Source organism: Sceloporus occidentalis, unplaced genomic scaffold (genome assembly GCF_023333645.1).
Source record: "Sceloporus occidentalis isolate IW3139 unplaced genomic scaffold, rSceOcc1.0.p SCAF_268, whole genome shotgun sequence".
Taxonomy (NCBI): Eukaryota; Metazoa; Chordata; class Lepidosauria; order Squamata; family Phrynosomatidae; genus Sceloporus; species Sceloporus occidentalis.
This window is the reverse complement of record NW_028317248.1, coordinates 442,126-460,296: the sequence shown is the minus strand read 5'-3', so window position 1 is coordinate 460,296 and position 18,171 is coordinate 442,126. Positions and strand designations below refer to the sequence as shown.

The 18,171-nt window shown below is 43.1% G+C and overlaps 1 protein-coding gene and 1 long non-coding RNA gene across 2 annotated transcripts; both read left to right on the top strand.

Moving 5' to 3' along the window:
* Positions 1 to 465: 465 nt before the first annotated feature.
* LOC149275744 (uncharacterized) lies at positions 466 to 5,416 on the top strand. Its single transcript, XR_016279380.1, has 3 exons — positions 466 to 844; positions 1,332 to 1,477; positions 4,680 to 5,416. It is a non-coding gene; the product is annotated as an uncharacterized LOC149275744 (long non-coding RNA).
* A 469-nt stretch (positions 5,417 to 5,885) lies between these two features.
* Positions 5,886 to 13,198, top strand: LOC149275743 (uncharacterized). Its single transcript, XM_089504372.1, has 3 exons — positions 5,886 to 5,939; positions 7,987 to 8,107; positions 11,991 to 13,198. The coding sequence occupies exons 1-3, from the start codon at positions 5,886 to 5,888 to the stop codon at positions 12,890 to 12,892; spliced, it is 1,077 nt and encodes a 358-aa protein (XP_089360498.1). The 3' UTR covers positions 12,893 to 13,198.
* The last annotated feature ends 4,973 nt before the right edge of the window (positions 13,199 to 18,171 follow it).

Genomic DNA, 18,171 nt, shown 5'->3' with positions numbered 1-18,171 from the left:
TGGCTGAAGAGAGAACGGTATAAAATTATTATTATTATTATTATTATTATTATTATTATTCCAGGGCCGCAGTTTGGCTGCTTGGACCACCGGAGATCATCACAGAGAGTCATTTGGAAAAGCCCATCTCACTCCAGAAAATAAAGGTACTTGAGGAGTTTGCACTCTACGTCTTTCTGTTAAAATAGCTACAAAACTGATAATAGCATTTGGGACATTTAGTCTTTTAAAAACAAATATTGCAGATTTAATGCTGCTTTAAAACCTCTTTCCATCTTCCAGCTTTGCGCTGGTTTTGGGGGGAAATGAGAAAGTGTTGGGAGGGAGGGACTGCCAACAGAATTAGGAGATGCATTGCAGGCTATAGACAGTTTGCGGCCAAGAAAGGTCCAAAACACACGGCAGCAATAGTCCAGTTTGAGAGCACATTAACTGCCCTGGCCCAGTGCTAGGGAATCCTGGGAATCGGAGTGTATTGTGGCCCCAGAGCTCTCTGACAGAGAAGGCTCAGTGTCTCACAAAACTACATTTGGCCATGTGGATGCTGGGAGATCCAGTCCAGGAAATACACCTTAACTCCCATTGGCAAGATAAAAGGCTACTACTGTCTTTCAGATCCAGTTTGCCCCAAATCCTTTATGAGGCCAGAAATCCCTTTGTTAGGAAGCGAACACCGAATATCTCAGGAAGGCCCTATATCTCCAAAGACTCCCTCCCTCCAGGACCTCCTTCCTCTCTTCCCCTCAGTCTCTCTCTCTCTCCCCTGAAGGCCTCAAACTGACAACTGACAAGCACTGAGGAAGAGGCAGCCATTTTGTGTTCTGGAAGCCATTTTGTGCTGCTTGTGACTGTGAGGCATAATGTTCCAGAACCTTCTCTGAGGCCCCAGTTGAACAGAGGTCTCTCTTTCTCTCCTGAGGCTCCAGAGTCAGAAGGAGGCCAGACTTCTTGGGCCAAAAGGAAGGCAGTGTGTCCCTTTGTGCCTCTGGCCCTCTATTTTGGGGTGAAGGAAGGAAGGAAGGAAGGAAGGGAGGGAGGGAGGGAGGGAGGGAGGGGTCTGAGGAAGGGAGGCAGGGACACAGGGCCAGTGGGGAGGCTGAGCTTTGGGGGCTGGGACAGAGAGGTGGGGAAAGAGACCCTCCCTTTGGGCCCTAGCTGGGGAGGGTCCCACCAGTCCTTGCCTCCCCCTTTGGGAAGGGAGACCCCCTCAGCCCCCTGGACTCACTCCTGCCACTCATTCCTGGGACTCAGAGGCGTTTCCTAGGCATTGTCACCTTCTGCCCTCCATGGCCATTGGCACTGACCTTTTCCCATTGCCTTCCCTCCCTCAGCCCTGTGGACCTCCTCCTCCTTCGCACTCAGAGCAACCCTTCTCTACGGCTGAGGAGACAGCCTCTGACCCAGGGAAGCTCCAGCCATAAAGGACTGAAGAAGAGGCCTTTCTGGGGCTGCAGGAATCAGGGTCTTTGTACTGAAGGTAGGTCTTTATTCCTGGAGCTGAAAGAGGACTTTGTTTAAATCCTTCAGTCCAGGATTGTGTGGAAGGGCTGCAGCTGAGAGACTGAGCCCATGCTTTGCAGGCATAAAGCCCCAAATTCAGTCTCTGGCAGCACTGTCTTCCCAGAAGGTGGAAGTGAGATTTCCAGACCCCAGACACACAGTGCGCCAGTGAGTCCTTTGTGTGGGGACTGTGTGTGTCCGTGTTGTTTGCTAGAGCTTTGTGAGGTATTTGTTCCACTGGGTTTTTAAAAATGAATTTACATATCCCAAAAATGAGCATAATCCAGGATGCAGTCTTCCCTCATAAACCTATACAGAAGAAGCAATGGAAATCCAGAAGAAATTTAGATATCTAAAACAAAGGAATTTTGAGCAAGCAAACAAGCCAGGAAGATGGCTTGCCAATAAAATAAGGAAGTTAAAAGAAAGAAACATCATTAAACAAATAAAGATTCAACATTAGCTACTGGCCAAAATAAAATTACGAAGACCTTCCAAGAATTCTATGCTAAATTGTATAAAGGATCTCAAACCTCTAGGGCCAAAATAGAGGAGTTTTTGGAAAAAGCTAACTTAAAGCCACTTTCAGACCAACAAAGAAATATATTAAATGGACTGATCATAATAGCAGAAATCATCGAAGTAATAAGAAAAAGTTAAAAAGGGGAAAAGACCAGGAATGATGGCTTCACTGCCAGTTATTATAAAGTATTTGAGGATCAACTGTTAATACCACTGAAATTAATGATAAATGCAATCAAAGACAACCATTATCCTAAAATGTAGAAACAAGCTAATATAACTTTGCTATTAAAAGAAGATAGAGATGCAACTGAGATAAAGAGCTATAGGGTAAATTCCTTATTAAATATGGATTATAAATTATTTTCTGTGATTTCGGCTGATAGACTAAAAAAAGACTGGATTCATAAGGACCAATCGGGATTTCTCCCTCACAGACAACTCAGTGATAACATACAAAACATCTTAAATATAATTGAATATTTTGAAAGGCACAACGAAAAAAACTTGCACTTATCTTTGTCGATTTAGAAAAGGCCTTCAATAACATAGGATGGAATATGCTATTTGCAAGACCTGAAAAAATCTAAATAGGAGCTTTTTATTTAAGATGGATAAAGGCAATGTATAAAGATCAAAGAGCCAAACAAATTGTTAACTATAAAAAAAGAAGAATTTAAGATTTCTAAACGTAAATAGCAAACTTTCCCACTATCACCCTTTTGTTCGTTCTGATCCTTGAAGCACTGAATAATAGGATAAGATTAGAAAATAAGATCAATGGAATAAAAATTAAAAACAACATTTGTATTCCCTGGAGAACCCAGAAAAGAGCATAAGAAAACTGATGGATGTAATAGTGGAATAGGAATATGTTTCAGGACTAAAAGGAAACAGAGACAAAACAACAATAATGACAAAAAATATGGGAGAAAGGAAGAGCAAATCCTGGAAGAAATTATTGGATTGAAAGTGGGAAAGAAAGTTAAATATCTAGGAATAAATATAACAAATAAAAACTCACATCCATTTCACAATAACTATGAGACACATGGAAGGAAATCAGAAAAGACCTAGAAAAATGGGGGAAATTACACTTATCGCTATTAGGAAGAATATCACTGATCCAAATGAGTTTCCTTCCTGAAATGCTGTTTCTGTTCCAAGCGATACCCATCATCCAGAATGAAAATCCATTGAATCAATGGCAAAAGGAAATCTCAAAATGTATTTGGAATTAAAAAAGAGCTAGGATAAAAACGAAAATACTTTGTGATGACAAAAGTAGCGGAGGTCTGGGTTTACCAAACTTAAAACTTTATTATGCTGCTTGTTGTTTAGTTTGTATTAGAGAATGGTTTGTGTTAGAGAAAGAACAATTGTTATCTCTGGAGGGTAAACGGCATGGATACCTAATTTATGGTAAAGAGAAAGTTCATAAAGAAAGCAGAAATCATTTAGTAAGAAAAGCCCTTTTGAAGATCTGGGGGGAAAACAAGTGTAGAATAAGCCCAAAAATACCTTTATGGTGTTTGCCACATGAGGCTCTTTTCGGGAGGAAAGGTATCCAGAAAACTAAATGGTTAAGATACAAGGATGTCCTGAAAGAATCGCAAGGAAAACTAGAGATCAAAACACAAGACGAACCTAAAGAATCTGGCCTAGATTGTCACTGGTATCTTTATTGTCAAATGAGGGAGAGGTTTAAAATAGATGTGAAATTAGAAGGAATACAAAATGAAACATGGGAATTATGGAAGCCATGCTCCATGGTCATTCCATGCCTGATGAGAGTGTTGGGTGCGAGGCATTGGAGAAGCATCCAGCTGTGTTTCTCTAGCCAGAAGCCAAAGGAAGGCATTCTCCTCTGAGGGCCACTGGGGAGGTCAGGAGGTTTCAGCAGATGATGCGCTCATTTCACATCTAGCTACAGGGACATAGCCAGGGTCCTCTCCAATCCCCCATCCCCTGACCCCCCTCCACTCTCACAAGGCATGGAGTGTCAGGACCATGGTGAACAGATCTGAGGAAATGACATGCATGTGGCCACTAGATGGAGCTGTTGTGGAAGTCATTGACAGCTCTAGTGGCAGTTAGATGTGTCAGCACTTAAACAGAGCATCACTGGAATGTTGATGCAACTGTCAACTGTCATTCTCAACTGTCACTGAGGAAGAGTCAGACAGTGTGTGCCTCAGAGTGGGTTGTTACTAGTGTGGGTGGTGTCGATGTATATAGTGTTGTACACGCTGGAACTTCTTATATGAATAAAAGCCTTATCTGAGAGAAGATTACAGTGTCTCTTTGCTCACTGAGAAAGCGACAGGTGTTTCTTCAGCTCACAATCTACTGACTACAGTCAAGGTGGAGTATCTGGCGTCATATGTTAACGTGTTGCCTCACGTGCTGCGCAACATAGCAACGTCAAAAGTGTTTTAACATGGAGTATGTGTTGTGTAGGAGAGTTGCAGTGAAGCTATGCTAGGTCCATGGGGCTTTGTTTGGTGAAGAGGGAGGAAAGAGATACCCACCTCTGCATTGGCCCAAAGGAGGCATATGTCACCTGAGTATCTCACTAGCAGCATGCTGTTCTCTGTGTCTTTGAGTGATGCAGGATTTCTTGACAAACCAAGCCTAACCCTAGTCTCTTTTCTCAGGAACTTCATCTCAGTCTCCTTGTACACAGCTTTGGGACATATTTTGCTGGAAGAGACCCAAGTGCAGTGCCACCAAGATCACCCCTCCCCTGCCCAACTAATGGCCAACACAGAGGCCAAGCAGAGGAAGTTGGGCTCCAAGAGAAAGAGGCTGTTGAAGTACAACAACTCTTTGGTGAGTTGCCATCCTGACTATTAGTTTCATTTGTGTCATTGTTGGGCCAGTTCATGAAAGTGAGTGGAGAACATATTGTTCCAATTTGGCAAAGAAAGTGCTGCTTAATCCTCTGTCACCCCACTTTTTCAGGGGCTTTAAAAAATGTCCCGGTTTCTCTCTCCTCCTCCCACTTTCCCCCTTCTCCTCAGCTCTCTTGAGTTGCTGCAAAATGACTTCCAAGGTGTTTGCACCCCATCAACTCAAAAGCGGGGAGAGGGAGAGGAGATAAGTTGCCAGGGTCTTCCCTTGCCAGGAGGCTGAGGCAAAAGGAAATTGCTGTGCCCTTCCTAGCTTGTGTGATCTTCCTCATAAACAACTTTGGCCATCTTCACCGCCTTCGGGTGTTGCTTGTGCACATGTGCCTTGCTTTTCCTGTCTGTGAAATGTTGGGGATATGGGAGACCATCTCTGGATCTAAATTGGGGGTGGGCCTAGTGGCCCTCAAGTCCAGAGTGCTCCCCAGAACTGTTTTTTAAAAAGGAGGCCACCCACCTCGGCGGGCCGGCCCGGTTGCCGCTGAGGGATGTCCCCGCAGCGGGAAAGGGTCCTTCCCAGCGAAGGTGGGACTTCCACCCGCGCTGTTGGGACTACAGGTCCCAGCAGACATCGCAGGAGGAAGGGCCCGCCGATTGGGCGGTGTCATCGGATGGCGCCGTCCGTTGATTTGGGGAAGGGTCGGGAGGCGGGCGTTGCAGCCCTTTCCAGGCCTCCCATTGGTTCGTGGGCCTACAAAAGGCCCACGAGGCGGCAAGGCGGGCGCCATTGCCAAGGAGCTCACCCACCCACCCTCCCTATGTGGGTTGGGCTATTGTCACAACTTTGTGGGGCGGTTGCATAGGTCTTGGATCTGGTGGGCGTGGTTTCTAGGGCTGCGTAGCACTGGATCGGGTGTCCATCCAGACACGGAGGTGCTGCAAGAGAGGCGGTGTTGCCATTGCGGGGGCATCATCAACACAGCGTCCCCGGTGGCAAGGGATAGTTATGTGTCGATGCACATCTGCGGATATGTGATCAATTGCTTGGGCGACCGTTGGTACAGGAGCGTAAAAGAAATCCCTTGCCATCCCGAAGCTTGGCCATGACCAAGCACTGGGGTTCCTCCACTCAGCACTGGGCTGATGAATGACAGATCCAGACCTCATGCATTGGAGCCAACCCTACCTTATGGATTGGGGATATACCTTTTGTTATGCTAATAAAGTTGTGGCCTTTCCTCCAAATATGTGCTGTTCTCTTTTGTCCGTGGCGGCGTCCCTCTTAGGCAAATGACATTTCCTCTGAAATTTGGCAAGAAATGGCTAATTGCACCATAATTCTTTTGTAGCTAAATGTACTATATATGTGTTGGAAATGCCAGTATCCAAATCCATCCTCAGTATCCCAGCCATGGTCTAAATTATATTTTTTGTTATATTTTATATTATATTTAAAAGATTCAAGACAAACTGGATCTCAAAGGCAGTAGCTTTTTTGCATATGTATGTTGGGTATGATGGGCACAAACGGGACAAAGTCTTTAAAGAACATCTATTGAGGAAACCTTTCATTAATAACTGGGTAACTGTGAAAAAATGTTTTACATTGGACTTCCACTTTGGGTTTCCCCATAGGAGGCTTTTTTAGGCCAATGGGGAAAAGATCAGAGACATATTAACTCATAATAATGAAGGAAATGTTATATTAAGGTTAAAGGAAGAAATCATATCTAAAATAGGCCATATGAACTGGTTGAATTATATTCAACTTGAAAAAGGAATCATAGAATCATAGAATTGTAGAGTTGGAAGAGACCACAAGGGCCATCAAGTCCAACCCCTGCCATGCAGGAATTCACAATCAAAGCATGCCCAACAGTATGCAAAGGAATCTTGTAGCACCTTGAAACCAACTAAATGGAAGAGATTTTCAACATGAACCTTCATGGCCTTGTTCTCAATTCATCATGTGCATGATAGAGCTTGTCACAATAGGTCTACCAAGCCAGATTTACACAGGATAAGAGTTTATTTGGTTTTGAGAAAAAATATAATGAATATTAATGAAAGAAGATGAAAAAGATATATTATGTAAAATACATAACATCTTACTGAAAAGATCCCTTGAAGAAGTGGAAATTAAAGGTTCGATGACAAAATGGGCAAAAGAGTTGGGATACAATTTAGACGTGGAAAAATGGGGAAAAGCTAGATTAAAAACAAAAAAAATTACTGTAGCACAAAAAATAAAAGAAAATTATTTTAAAGTTGTAAATAGATGGTATCAAACACCATTCTCAGTAGAAAAAAATATAAAGTAAAGGATAACCGGTGTTGGAGATGCCAAAAAGAAATGGGTACATATTTACATATGTGGTGGCAAAGCACATATATAAAGTCTTTTTGGGTGAAGATTCATTTGGAAATAAAGTTAATATTAAAAATTGATTTTGAGTTTGGACCAGAAATATATCTGTTAAACAAGACCTCATTACTAGACCCAGAGGAAGAAAGGAAATATTGGGAAATATTATTATACTTAATATCGGCTGCCAGAAGGATAATAGCAAAGAAGTGGAAATTACCTATAATAATCCCACAAATAGAGACTTGGCAAAACGAAATTCAAGAATTGAAAGATCTAGACAGATTAACAGCATTAATAAACAAGAAGGATATGGTTAAATGGGGAAAGGATTGGGAAGCTGTAAGACTTTATTTAGCGGCAGCTCAGTAAGGAGAGGTACAAGAAACAAAACCTTTCTATTCATACCTAGAGATAGGGGAATAAGATGTTGTATTAAAAGATAAAATTATACAGTTTCTTGTGGAGAGTTATCAGGAATAAGCCTAATATATGACAGATTTATAGCTTGTTGATATATGGTTTTATTTATCTTGTTGTAAACATGCAAGCTTTGTAAAAAAAAAAAAAAGTGTATTACCACAATAAAAAAAGGGGGGAAAGGCAGTAGCTTTTTTTGCTTGCTAACAGAATTTAAACTTTATTTCATGGACTGAATTCTGAAGTGATGAAATAATATTTGGATGCACCATGTGCTTTCCTCCCCTTTTGCTTAGTCACTCTCTGGATGAGGGCTATTTTCTATTTCAGGTGACCTTTGCGGATGTCGCAGTATATTTCTCAGAGGATGAATGGAAACTGTTGACCAAGAAACAGAGACTGATGTACAATTATGTAATGATGGACAATTATGAAAATGTGGTTTCTGTAGGTAAGGAACCTGAATCCGTTGCTCGTTCTATAAAGACTGAGGGCCCTTTCATACTATATTATCATGTCGCTATGGTTGCACTAGAATTATAGAATCATAGAGTTGGAATAGATGACAAGGGCCATCCAGTTGAACCCCCTTCTGCCCTGCAGGAATACACATTCAAATCACCCCAAAGAGATGGCCATCCAGCCTCTCTTTAAAGACCTCCAAAGAAGAGGACTCCATCAAACTCTAAGGGAGTATATTCCACTGTCAAAGAGCTCTTACTGTCACGAAGTTCCTCCTAATATTTAGGTGGAACCTCTTTCCCTGTGACTTGCATCCATTGTGGTGTCTCCTTTTCTCTGTAGCAGCAAAAAGCAAGCCTGCTGCTTGCGCAACATGACACCCTTTCAAATATTTAAACATGGCTATCATATCCACTCTTTATTTTCTTTTCTCCAGGATAAACATAACCAGCTTTCTAAGCTGCTCCTCATAGAGCTTGATGGCTTTCATACCCTTCAGCACTTTGGTTGGCCTCCTTTGGACATGCTCCAATTTGTCAACATCCTTTTTGAATTGTGGGGCCCAGAACTGGACACAGGATTATTCCAAGTGAGGACTGACCAAAGCAGAATAAAGTGGCACCATTACTTCCCTTGATCTAGAAACTATTCCTGTATTGATGCAGCCTAGAATCACATGGGCCTTTGTAGCTGCCTCATCACACTGTTGGCCCATGTTCAACTTGCGATCTACTAGGAGTCCTAGATCCCTTTCAAGCCTAGTTTAATTGTGATAGCAACATCCTGCAGAATATTTGAATGTAGTTCACTGAGGCACTATTGCTCTCCAGTTTCTAAGGATTCTAAATACTCCATCGTAAACTGCCTATTATAGGATTTTGTGGGAAAAAGCCATAGAGATTAATGCTTTTCTCACCCAAATGGTACTCAGCACATCCCTGGGCAAGTTTCCTACCTCTTTTGGCCCCTCTTCCATCCTTTAAAGGCTCTGGAGAATCTTCTTGGGGGAAAGACCTCCCTTGGGTCTGCAATGGCTCAGAGAGGGCCCAACAATGGCAAAATGGCCTCCATTTCCCCAAAGGGATGCTGTGGGATGTTGAGGGGCAAAATATTATTTCACTCCCCTCCCCCAGGCATGTGGGGTTGCCCCTGAGGTCTCCTCCAAACCCCATCAGTAGTCCATGCCTGTCTTATAATGTTTTAAGGCTGCTCCCTGGTGCTTGACCCTCACCAAAATTGGAGTCCAAGTCCCAGCCCCCTTGCTCTGCCTTTGCCAATGAGTTATTTGTATATTGATTATCCTGCCTTTCTCAACAAATGGGCCTCAAAGTATCCCTTTTATGCATCACACTCTGTGGGTAGGTGTCTGTGATGGAGAGACAGAGGGGAAGTTAAAAAATAGAAAAGCAGGGAAGAGATGCTGAAAATGAGATGCTGATGGGCAAGAAGGAAGGTTAGAGAGCAGAGGAAGAAAGTGAAGGGGATCAGGCCTCTGGGAGCCAGGAGGGGAAGGCAGGAGCAAAGCCAGGCTCGCCTAGCTCTGTGCGGAGAGGAAGGAACCTCTGGGAAGGGCCAGGAGAGGGTCCTTGGGGATTGGGAGGCAGCCACCAACCTGACAGATTTTAAGAACTGAACTGGTGAGAACTGGCCCAAGTCCTTGTTTTCAAACATATTAAGGGGTTCCATTTAGAAATTATGAGCAATGTCTATGAATAGAGGAAAAGGCGACAGAAAAATTCCTTTTTCTCTAATGTTTCTTTTCCAACCTGAGCTTGCTTAGCTCCATGGTTGATTCCAGAGGCTCTTTGTTACCCGAAATGCTGGAGTCTGGGGAGGACACTCCCAAGTGCTATGCTTTTAGGGGAATTTCATACTTCATTCAAAGGGGAGATTGGGGCAACAGTGGCCTCGGGAGTCATCCCGTTCACCCCCCCCCCCGGCATTAGGGGAACTCAGTGTATTCTCGAGCCCTATTTACATGAATGGTGCTCCGCGCAGTGGAATGTCCGTGCCCGGCACAGTCACAGGCGCCATTAACCCTTATGGGGCACACCTCCCTTTTTCCTAGTGTGGCTTTTAGTGTATGCTGAAATCCGCCCAAGGCGTGCCCGCATGTGACATAGGTGCACTGTACACGCTTGCACACACATATAAGTGTTCACACGCACACACAAGAACTAGGTAACAAAGGTGGGAGTGGTGAATAGATGTTAGGCTTTGCTAATGGTAATACATAACCTAGACAGAACTTGATTCCAATTGCTGAGGGTCCAGAATGGGGAGAGAAGTCAGTAACTCCCAAGGCAAGTGGAGCTGGTGAGTGTAGTGAGATGTTTAGCAATGTAAACCAACAGAGAGTCTGTCTGCAACAAGACTGAAATATTTATACTGAAATTGTTGCTAGTGGGCAGAACCTGAGTTTTCTATAAGGTTTAAATCACTTTAGAATGTTTTCTGGGTGGGGAAAATATAGTCCAAAATCAAATTGAATGCAATAGGTGCATGGTGCAAATACCTCAGACATAAGGGATTAGAACACCGGTCCTCAGGTCCTTGTTGGCTCTGAATTCCAGTCCTGTTCAAAAGCCAATGTACAGCGCAATGTGAGAATGATGCTCCCAGATGCAGCTCAACTTAGCAAAGTATGGAAAAAAAATTCCAGGTACAGGTTTTGGCAATGCACTGACTACTTTTCACACTTAAAAATAAGTCACAGACACAGTTGATTTCATCTGAATCTTTGGGAGTTCTCTATCTTGAGTTGCAAAATAATAAAAGTATTTACAAGCTCTCCTCTCTGACTTCCATCATGCTCGCCATCTCTTGTATATACAACTCCAATCCAATCCTATACACAGCAATTCACATGTGAGGAGTATACTGTATTGGCTGTGATTCATCTCCTGGTGCCACACAGCATGAAGCATCCTCTGCAGTTAGCTTGCATCATGCCATGTGCTCTAACTTAAGAATCTATGGCAGTCTCACAGGAAATGATGCCACCTGTCAATCAAAATATTTTTACTCATGTTTAATGGAATATTTTTTCAACAGCCCTTTGACTATCAGCTTCCACTGATTCCCTCAAGGCAGTCCCCATCCAGTCTCTTCTTTGCTAGCTCATATGAGTAAGGATACAATCGTTCCATGTATTTAGGGGCATAAGCAGCAGGATCATGCTCAGGTCACCCACTCCAACTTTATTAATTTAATATCAAATAGGTGTTGTGGATGATAGGCTTTAAAAGGTTATGACAGAATAGAGTAAGGCAGAGGAGCCAGATTTTGTTAACAATTCAGATTTATTCAAAGCTAGCTGTCCTCAGTAGAATTCCTAACAAAACTGAGGCCCAGAGCCAAAGAAAATGGCTACCTTTATAGGAAAACAAACAAAGAAAACTCATCTTCATCACTTTATTGGGCACTTCGCACTCCAAACATATACATTTCCAACAATCATAGTTCAGATACATGAATACATTTAAATATACTTTAAAATACCTTTGGCTACACCCCATTGCCCCTTATCAGATATGGTGGCACTCAGAGGAACTTCTGCCAGTGAAATTACATTCTATATCAGTCTTTTTCTAATGCTCTTTGTTGCCTTTAAGTGCTTGGACAAATGCTTCACCTTGAACAACTTCACATCTGCCTCCCTTCTGCATTCCACTCTCCCAGAGGCCTCTATTCTAAAATGTGTACTTTGGTTCACTCTCATACTTTATTCCATCTATATATACATTGATTCTTGCATATTACCAAACACTGATATTTGGGTTTCTTCACCTCATAGAGAGGTGGGCTTGGGCTAAAACGTTCCTCTCTTAAATCTGATATTCAGTATTATCTGTCATTATCCTTCTTTACAGAAGAACTTGTCAGTCATGAGAGAGTCCACACATCAGAGAAGCCATACAACTGCCAGCATTGTGGGAAACATTTTGCTTACAAGTCGATCCTTGTCATGCATCAGAGAGTCCACACCGGAGAGAAGCCATGCAAATGCCAGCATTGTGGGAAATGTTTTTATTTGAAGTCAAGCCTAGTGACACATCAGAGAGTCCACACAGGAGAGAAGCCATACAAATGCCAGCATTGTGGGAACTGTTTTTCTCAGCTGTCAACCCTACTGACACACCAGATAGTCCACACAGGAGAGAAGCCATACAAATGCCAGCATTGTGGGAACTGTTTTTCTCGGCAGTCAACCCTACTGACACACCAGAGAATCCACACAGGAGAGAAGCCATACAAATGCCAGCATTGTGGGAACTGTTTTTCTCGGCAGTCAACCCTACTGACACACCAGAGAGTCCACACAGGAGAGAAGCCATACAAATGCCAGCATTGTGGGAACTGTTTTTCTCGGCAGTCAACCCTACTGACACACCAGAGAGTCCACACAGGAGAGAAGCCATACAAATGCCAGCATTGTGGGAACTGTTTTTCTCGGCAGTCAACCCTACTGACACACCAGAGAGTCCACACAGGAGAGAAGCCATACAAATGTCAGCATTGTGGGAAAGGTTTTTCTCAGAAGCCAAACTTAGTGAAACATCAGAGATTCCACTCAGGAGAGAAGCCATACAAATGCCAGCATTGTGGGAACTGTTTTTCTCAGCAGTCAAACCTACTGACACACCAGAGAATCCACTCAGGAGAGAAGCCATACAAATGCCAGCATTGTGGGAACTGTTTTTCTCGGCAGTCAACCCTACTGACACACCAGAGAATCCACACAGGAGAGAAGCCACACAAATCCAAGCAGTGAACCAACATTATTTTTTTTAAAGAAGGAATACAAAAATCTTTTTTCAATCCACTGGTTCTAAGAAACGGCCCTTATGATTTTATATGTACGGTTTGTCTGTCCATATGTCTGTTTATATTTTAAAGTTATGTTTTGTTAAGTTTAGGTTTTAATTGCTACTAGTATAGATAATTGCTTTGGGTTATAAATTTGGCTGGGGATTATGGGTCATGGTTTAGGTTAGTTAGACGGGGGGCTAGGATTTGTTGGAGCTAGCTAGAATACCAATGATAGCATTCAGAATTTGTGGGATGTTGGCTGAAGAAAGTCGGGGACCGGTAGTAACAGAAAGGGAGCTAGCTTCTTCAAATGTCTGGGGCAGGGAGAGATTGTGCATGTGAGAAGGATGGCAAAGTGGGGCTGGTTAATAATGGGGGATAGATGGTGGGGATTGTAGGTGGGGGCTAGGTTTGGTAGAAGGTGGAGTTTTAGGTTTTGGGTTTCAATATATCCTTTGGCTTGGGGAGGGCAGTTCTGGCTTAAACACTAAATTTCTGACTATGTGTTTTCAATAAAGTTCTTTGCTATTTCAACACATTGGACTCTTTGATGCACAGAAGTTCTGAATTTGCACAAAACTGACACCTTCTTCTCTCCTCAGCCCTCAGCTCCATTCCCAGTTATAAGAACAGGCCGCCAGCAGAATGAACAGCAGCAGCAGTAAGGCCCTGGTGATCCCTGTGCATGATCAGAAGGGGCCTTTTGATGTATCTGTGCTTGCGCAGTCTCACACCTGAAGCCATTGCTGCTTTCACAGTCTGTTCTGAGAGAGGCAAGGAAGTGGGGAGAGCTCTCGTTCTATTGAAGGAATGGCTAGAGGGTCTCCCGGTGGGGAGGGCTCGGGGTTATAAGAAGGAAGAAAGCCCCTCTTCTCTCCCCAAAGAAAGGGAGCGGGCTTCCCAGGCCTCCTCTCCTTCTTTCTTTCCCTTTGTTTTCCTCAGGGGATTCCTTGAGGCCTAGGTACTTGGGGGGTTATTAGGAGAAAAGAGGGCAGGAGGGACCCTTGGAGAGAGGTATGGCCATGGAGGGGATCAGGATCCAAAGGTAAAAAGGGCTTTGAGGAGCCCCCTTCCTCCTGGAAAGTGGGGCAGAGGAAAGACCCTCCATTCTTATGCCTCATTGGAAATAACATTTTTTGGGTGGGAGGAGTTTTCCCTGGGGTCTTGGGGAAGGGGCTCTATCTGGGCAGGAGAGAAGAGCCCAAATTTAGGACACAAACAAGAGAAGGCAGATGGAGGGACCCAAAGCCCCTTCTGGAAAAGGGACACCCCCATGGTAACCTCGGAACTAGGCTTAGAGGCCCACAAGATTTGGATTTTCCTTCACAACAACCCTGCAAAGGAGGAAAAGGAGAAAGACCTTCAGCCCCTGAAAGATTACCCCCCTCCCGGTTCTGGGAAAATGCTGAAAGGGCCTTGGACCCCCTTGAAGGGATGTAGGTTAAAGGATGGGAAGGAGGAGGGAGGGAGGGAAAGTGCCAAGGGCAGAGAAGCATAAAGGGACTGCTGAAGTGGGGAGCATCTGGGACCTGATCCAGAAATCCACCTCCCAGAACCCATTGTTAGAGCCTACCACAGCTCAGTGTGATGCTTTAAATGACCATTTTGCAGATAAAATCTCTCACAGAAGAACCAACTTCGATACCAGCATAAGATGATGATGATGATAATAATAATAATAATAGATTTATTTCTAGGTTACAACAATAAAATACATTGAGATTACAATAAAATCCAAAAGAAATCAATCCCTATGCCCACCCCGATCCCAATACTAAAACTGGATTAAACAATGATAGTATAAAAACAGTAAAACAGTAAAAACATTCGATTAGAGGCTATAGGTGAGGTGTCCAGTGACTCTGAATAAGATCATACTGGATCATTTTGAATCTGTGAGTACCAAGGATGTGGACAAGCTCCTTGGAAGTGTGAAGAAGACAAATTGCCCTCTCGACCCTTGCCTTTCATGGCTGGTCATCCAAGGAGGAGATGCTTTGAGGACTCACCTGAGATATATCATAGATGCATCTCTTAGTTAAGGCTATTTTCCATCTTGCTTAAAAGAAGCGGTGATATGGCCTCTTCTGAAAAAGCCCTCCCCAGATCCCTTGGACATGAAGAATTACAGACCGGTCTCCCATCTTCCATTTCTAAACAAGGTGATTGAGAAGGCAGTTGCTCTTCAACACCAAGTAGTCTTGGAAGAATCAGATTATCTAGACCCATTTCAAACTGGCTTCAGGATGGGATACGGAGTCAAGATTGCTATGCTCACCTTAGATGATCTCCACTTGAGTATTGACAGGGGAAGTGTGACCCTGTTGATGCTTTTGGACCTCTCAGTGGCTTTTGATACTAGTGAACATGGCATCCTTCTGGAACTCCTGAGAGAATTGGGGATAGGGGCCAATGCATTGCAATGGTTCCGGTCCTATTTCTCAAGCAGATTCCAGATGGAGATGCTTGGGGACAGTTGCTCCTCTAAAAAGGAGCTTAAATCCAGCATTCCCCAGGGCACCTTCCTATCCCCAATGCTATTCAGCATCTACATGAAACCGCCAAGAGGGTTCATCCAGAGGCATTGGGCGGGTGCTATCAGTATGCTCATGACATCCAGAGATATCTCAGTGTCAACTAAAGAAGGCATCTCCCTCTGAATGAATGTCTTGAGGCAGCAATGGGCTGGATAAGGAAAGAAAAGAATGAAACTGAATCCAGATAAAACGGAGGTGCATGTTGTTGGAGGTCCTAATCTGGGTATGGAGGTTTGTCAACCGGTCCTGGATGGAGTCACATTTCCCCTAAAGGACTGTGTTTGCAGTTTGGGGGTGCTCCTGAATCCATTGCTCCAGATGTCAGCTCAGATAGATGCGATGGCCAAGAATGCCTGTTATCATCTTTGACTGATACACCAACTGCGTCCCTTCCTGGAACCTGAAGACCTAAAAACTATGGTGCATGCGCTGGTAACCTCACATCTTGACTTCTGTAATGTGCTCTACATAGGGCTACCCTTATATCAAGTCCGGAAACTTCAACTAATCCAAAATAGGGCAGCCAGAGTGGTCACTGGAAGATCTAGAGGTGACCATATCACACCTATACTAACCTCTCTTCACTGGCTGCCCATTAATTTCCGGGGACAGTATAAGGAGTTGGTTATAACCTTTAAAGCCCTTCATGGCTTGGGTCCAGCTTACTTACAGGATCCTCTTTTCCCACGCAATCTGCCCCACATATTGAGGTCCTCTAGTAAAAGGTTACTGCAGCCAACCATAACAAGGCTCTCTGCATTTACCCAGAGGACCCTCTCTTCTGCTGCTCCCAGTTTATGGAATGGCCTCCGGAAGAGGTCTGATATATCACGCGTCTTGAAGGCTTTAAAAATGCGATCAAGACGTATATCTTCCGGCAGGCCTTTTCAGATTAACATTACAGCAATCTCCAATTAATTGAATAAATTGTTCAACAACTGCTCTAACTGCCTCTGCTCTGTTTTTAATAATTATTTTAATAATTGTTTAAGAATTTAATTGTATTTTAATGTGGATGGGAGGAATTGGGAGAGTTTTGGATGCAACAATGATAAGTTGCTATTGTATTTTACTTATCCTTTTACTGTTAGCCTCTTTGATCTGTTTGGAGAAGCGCAATAATAATAATAATAATAATAATAATACAATGATTTGATAAATAACCAAGGCAATATGATTAAATTAAAAACATTAGAGGAAATAAGAGAAGAAGGTAAACAATGTAATTGGCTTATTTTCAGGCAAATAAGAGAGAGGTTTTTGTTAGATATGAAAACATATGGAATAGAAATAATTAGTACAGAAATACTAGGAAATGTGCTTTCTATAGGGAAAGGTCCACTTGTGGGGAGATTGTATACAATCCTGTTAAAACATGATATGAAATCTGAAGTGGTTCAAGAAAACATGGTTCAATGGCCAAGAAACCAGGACACAATATTGAGATGGAAGAATGGGAGTTAACCTGGAAAAGGAGGATAAAATACACAGCTTCCCAAGCCCTAAGGAAAAACTACTACAAAATATTTTTTTTGAATGGTATTTTAAACATGAAAACGTTGGTTTTCTGACTGTCCAAGGCATTGAATTAATTGGGGGGAAGAGAGTTCAGTAAAAAGTTTAGGGTGGATTTAATGTTGCCCTGCCCTGACCTCTGTTACTTAAAGGATAAATTCTCAGTGGGGAGGAATAACTAACTCTCTTTCCAATACAGCCAGATGCGAACACGCTGCCCAACTCTAAAACACCATGGAAAGCGCATAGGCTTCTTCTGTACCTTGTCAGTTAGTTCCAGGTCGTCCTCTGATTCTATGAGATCCATGTTCCTGTAGCCATGCCAGCAAGATCCCAGCAGCAAATGTGAGTCATCCTCCAATCCGCATTCAACATCCAAATGGGCTGCTTTGACTCCGTAGGTCAGAGAAAACCTGTCCATTTGAACAAAGAGTAGAAAGATGAGCTGGTGCCCCTTTTCCATATTGCGTCTTTTCTCCTAAGGCCAAGAACCTCTTGCATAAAAGTGTCCCAGACTCACTTGGCTCCCTTCCTCTGGGTCAGAAAGAATTGTCTGGTTCAGGATCGCCGTCTCTTCTTCATTTTGCATGATGCCTTTCTCATTCATCTTAAGGCCAGACAATTTTGTGGAGGGACCTTTCTTCTTTCCAAGTCCTTTGTCTGGAGAAGATTTTTTTTAAAGGATAAGAACAGTCTAACAAATAAATACAATTTTACCTGAGCAAATTAAGTGAAACTCAGAAAAAGCATCTTAGGATATATCAGGCAGAACTCACTTCATCATGTAAACTTTTAACAGGTTAACTAGTGGTCAAGTTCAAGGCAGTTCTTCATTTATCTGTGTTCAAAGGAGGTTTCCCATAGGCCACCTCCACCGTTTAACTGTGGATGAAAAAGCCCACCAGCCTATATGCCTAGAAAAGAAATTGAGGGCACCTTCCTGGTAGGATTTTTCTTGAACTGCCTCCCAAATAATATGTCTTCTGTGAAAGATTACAAGCCTTGTGTTTTTTAAGAAGCAAATCTGTGTCTAAGCATGGCCATGGAAGAGGTTCATACATTTCTGCATGAGGCTGAGAAAGTGGAAGGAGACACAGTTTTCTCCTTCTCTCTTCTTGCTTGATCTTGGAGTCATTTAGTGGAGATGGGAAATTCAGGACAGCAAAACAAAAACCACATTTCACACAGT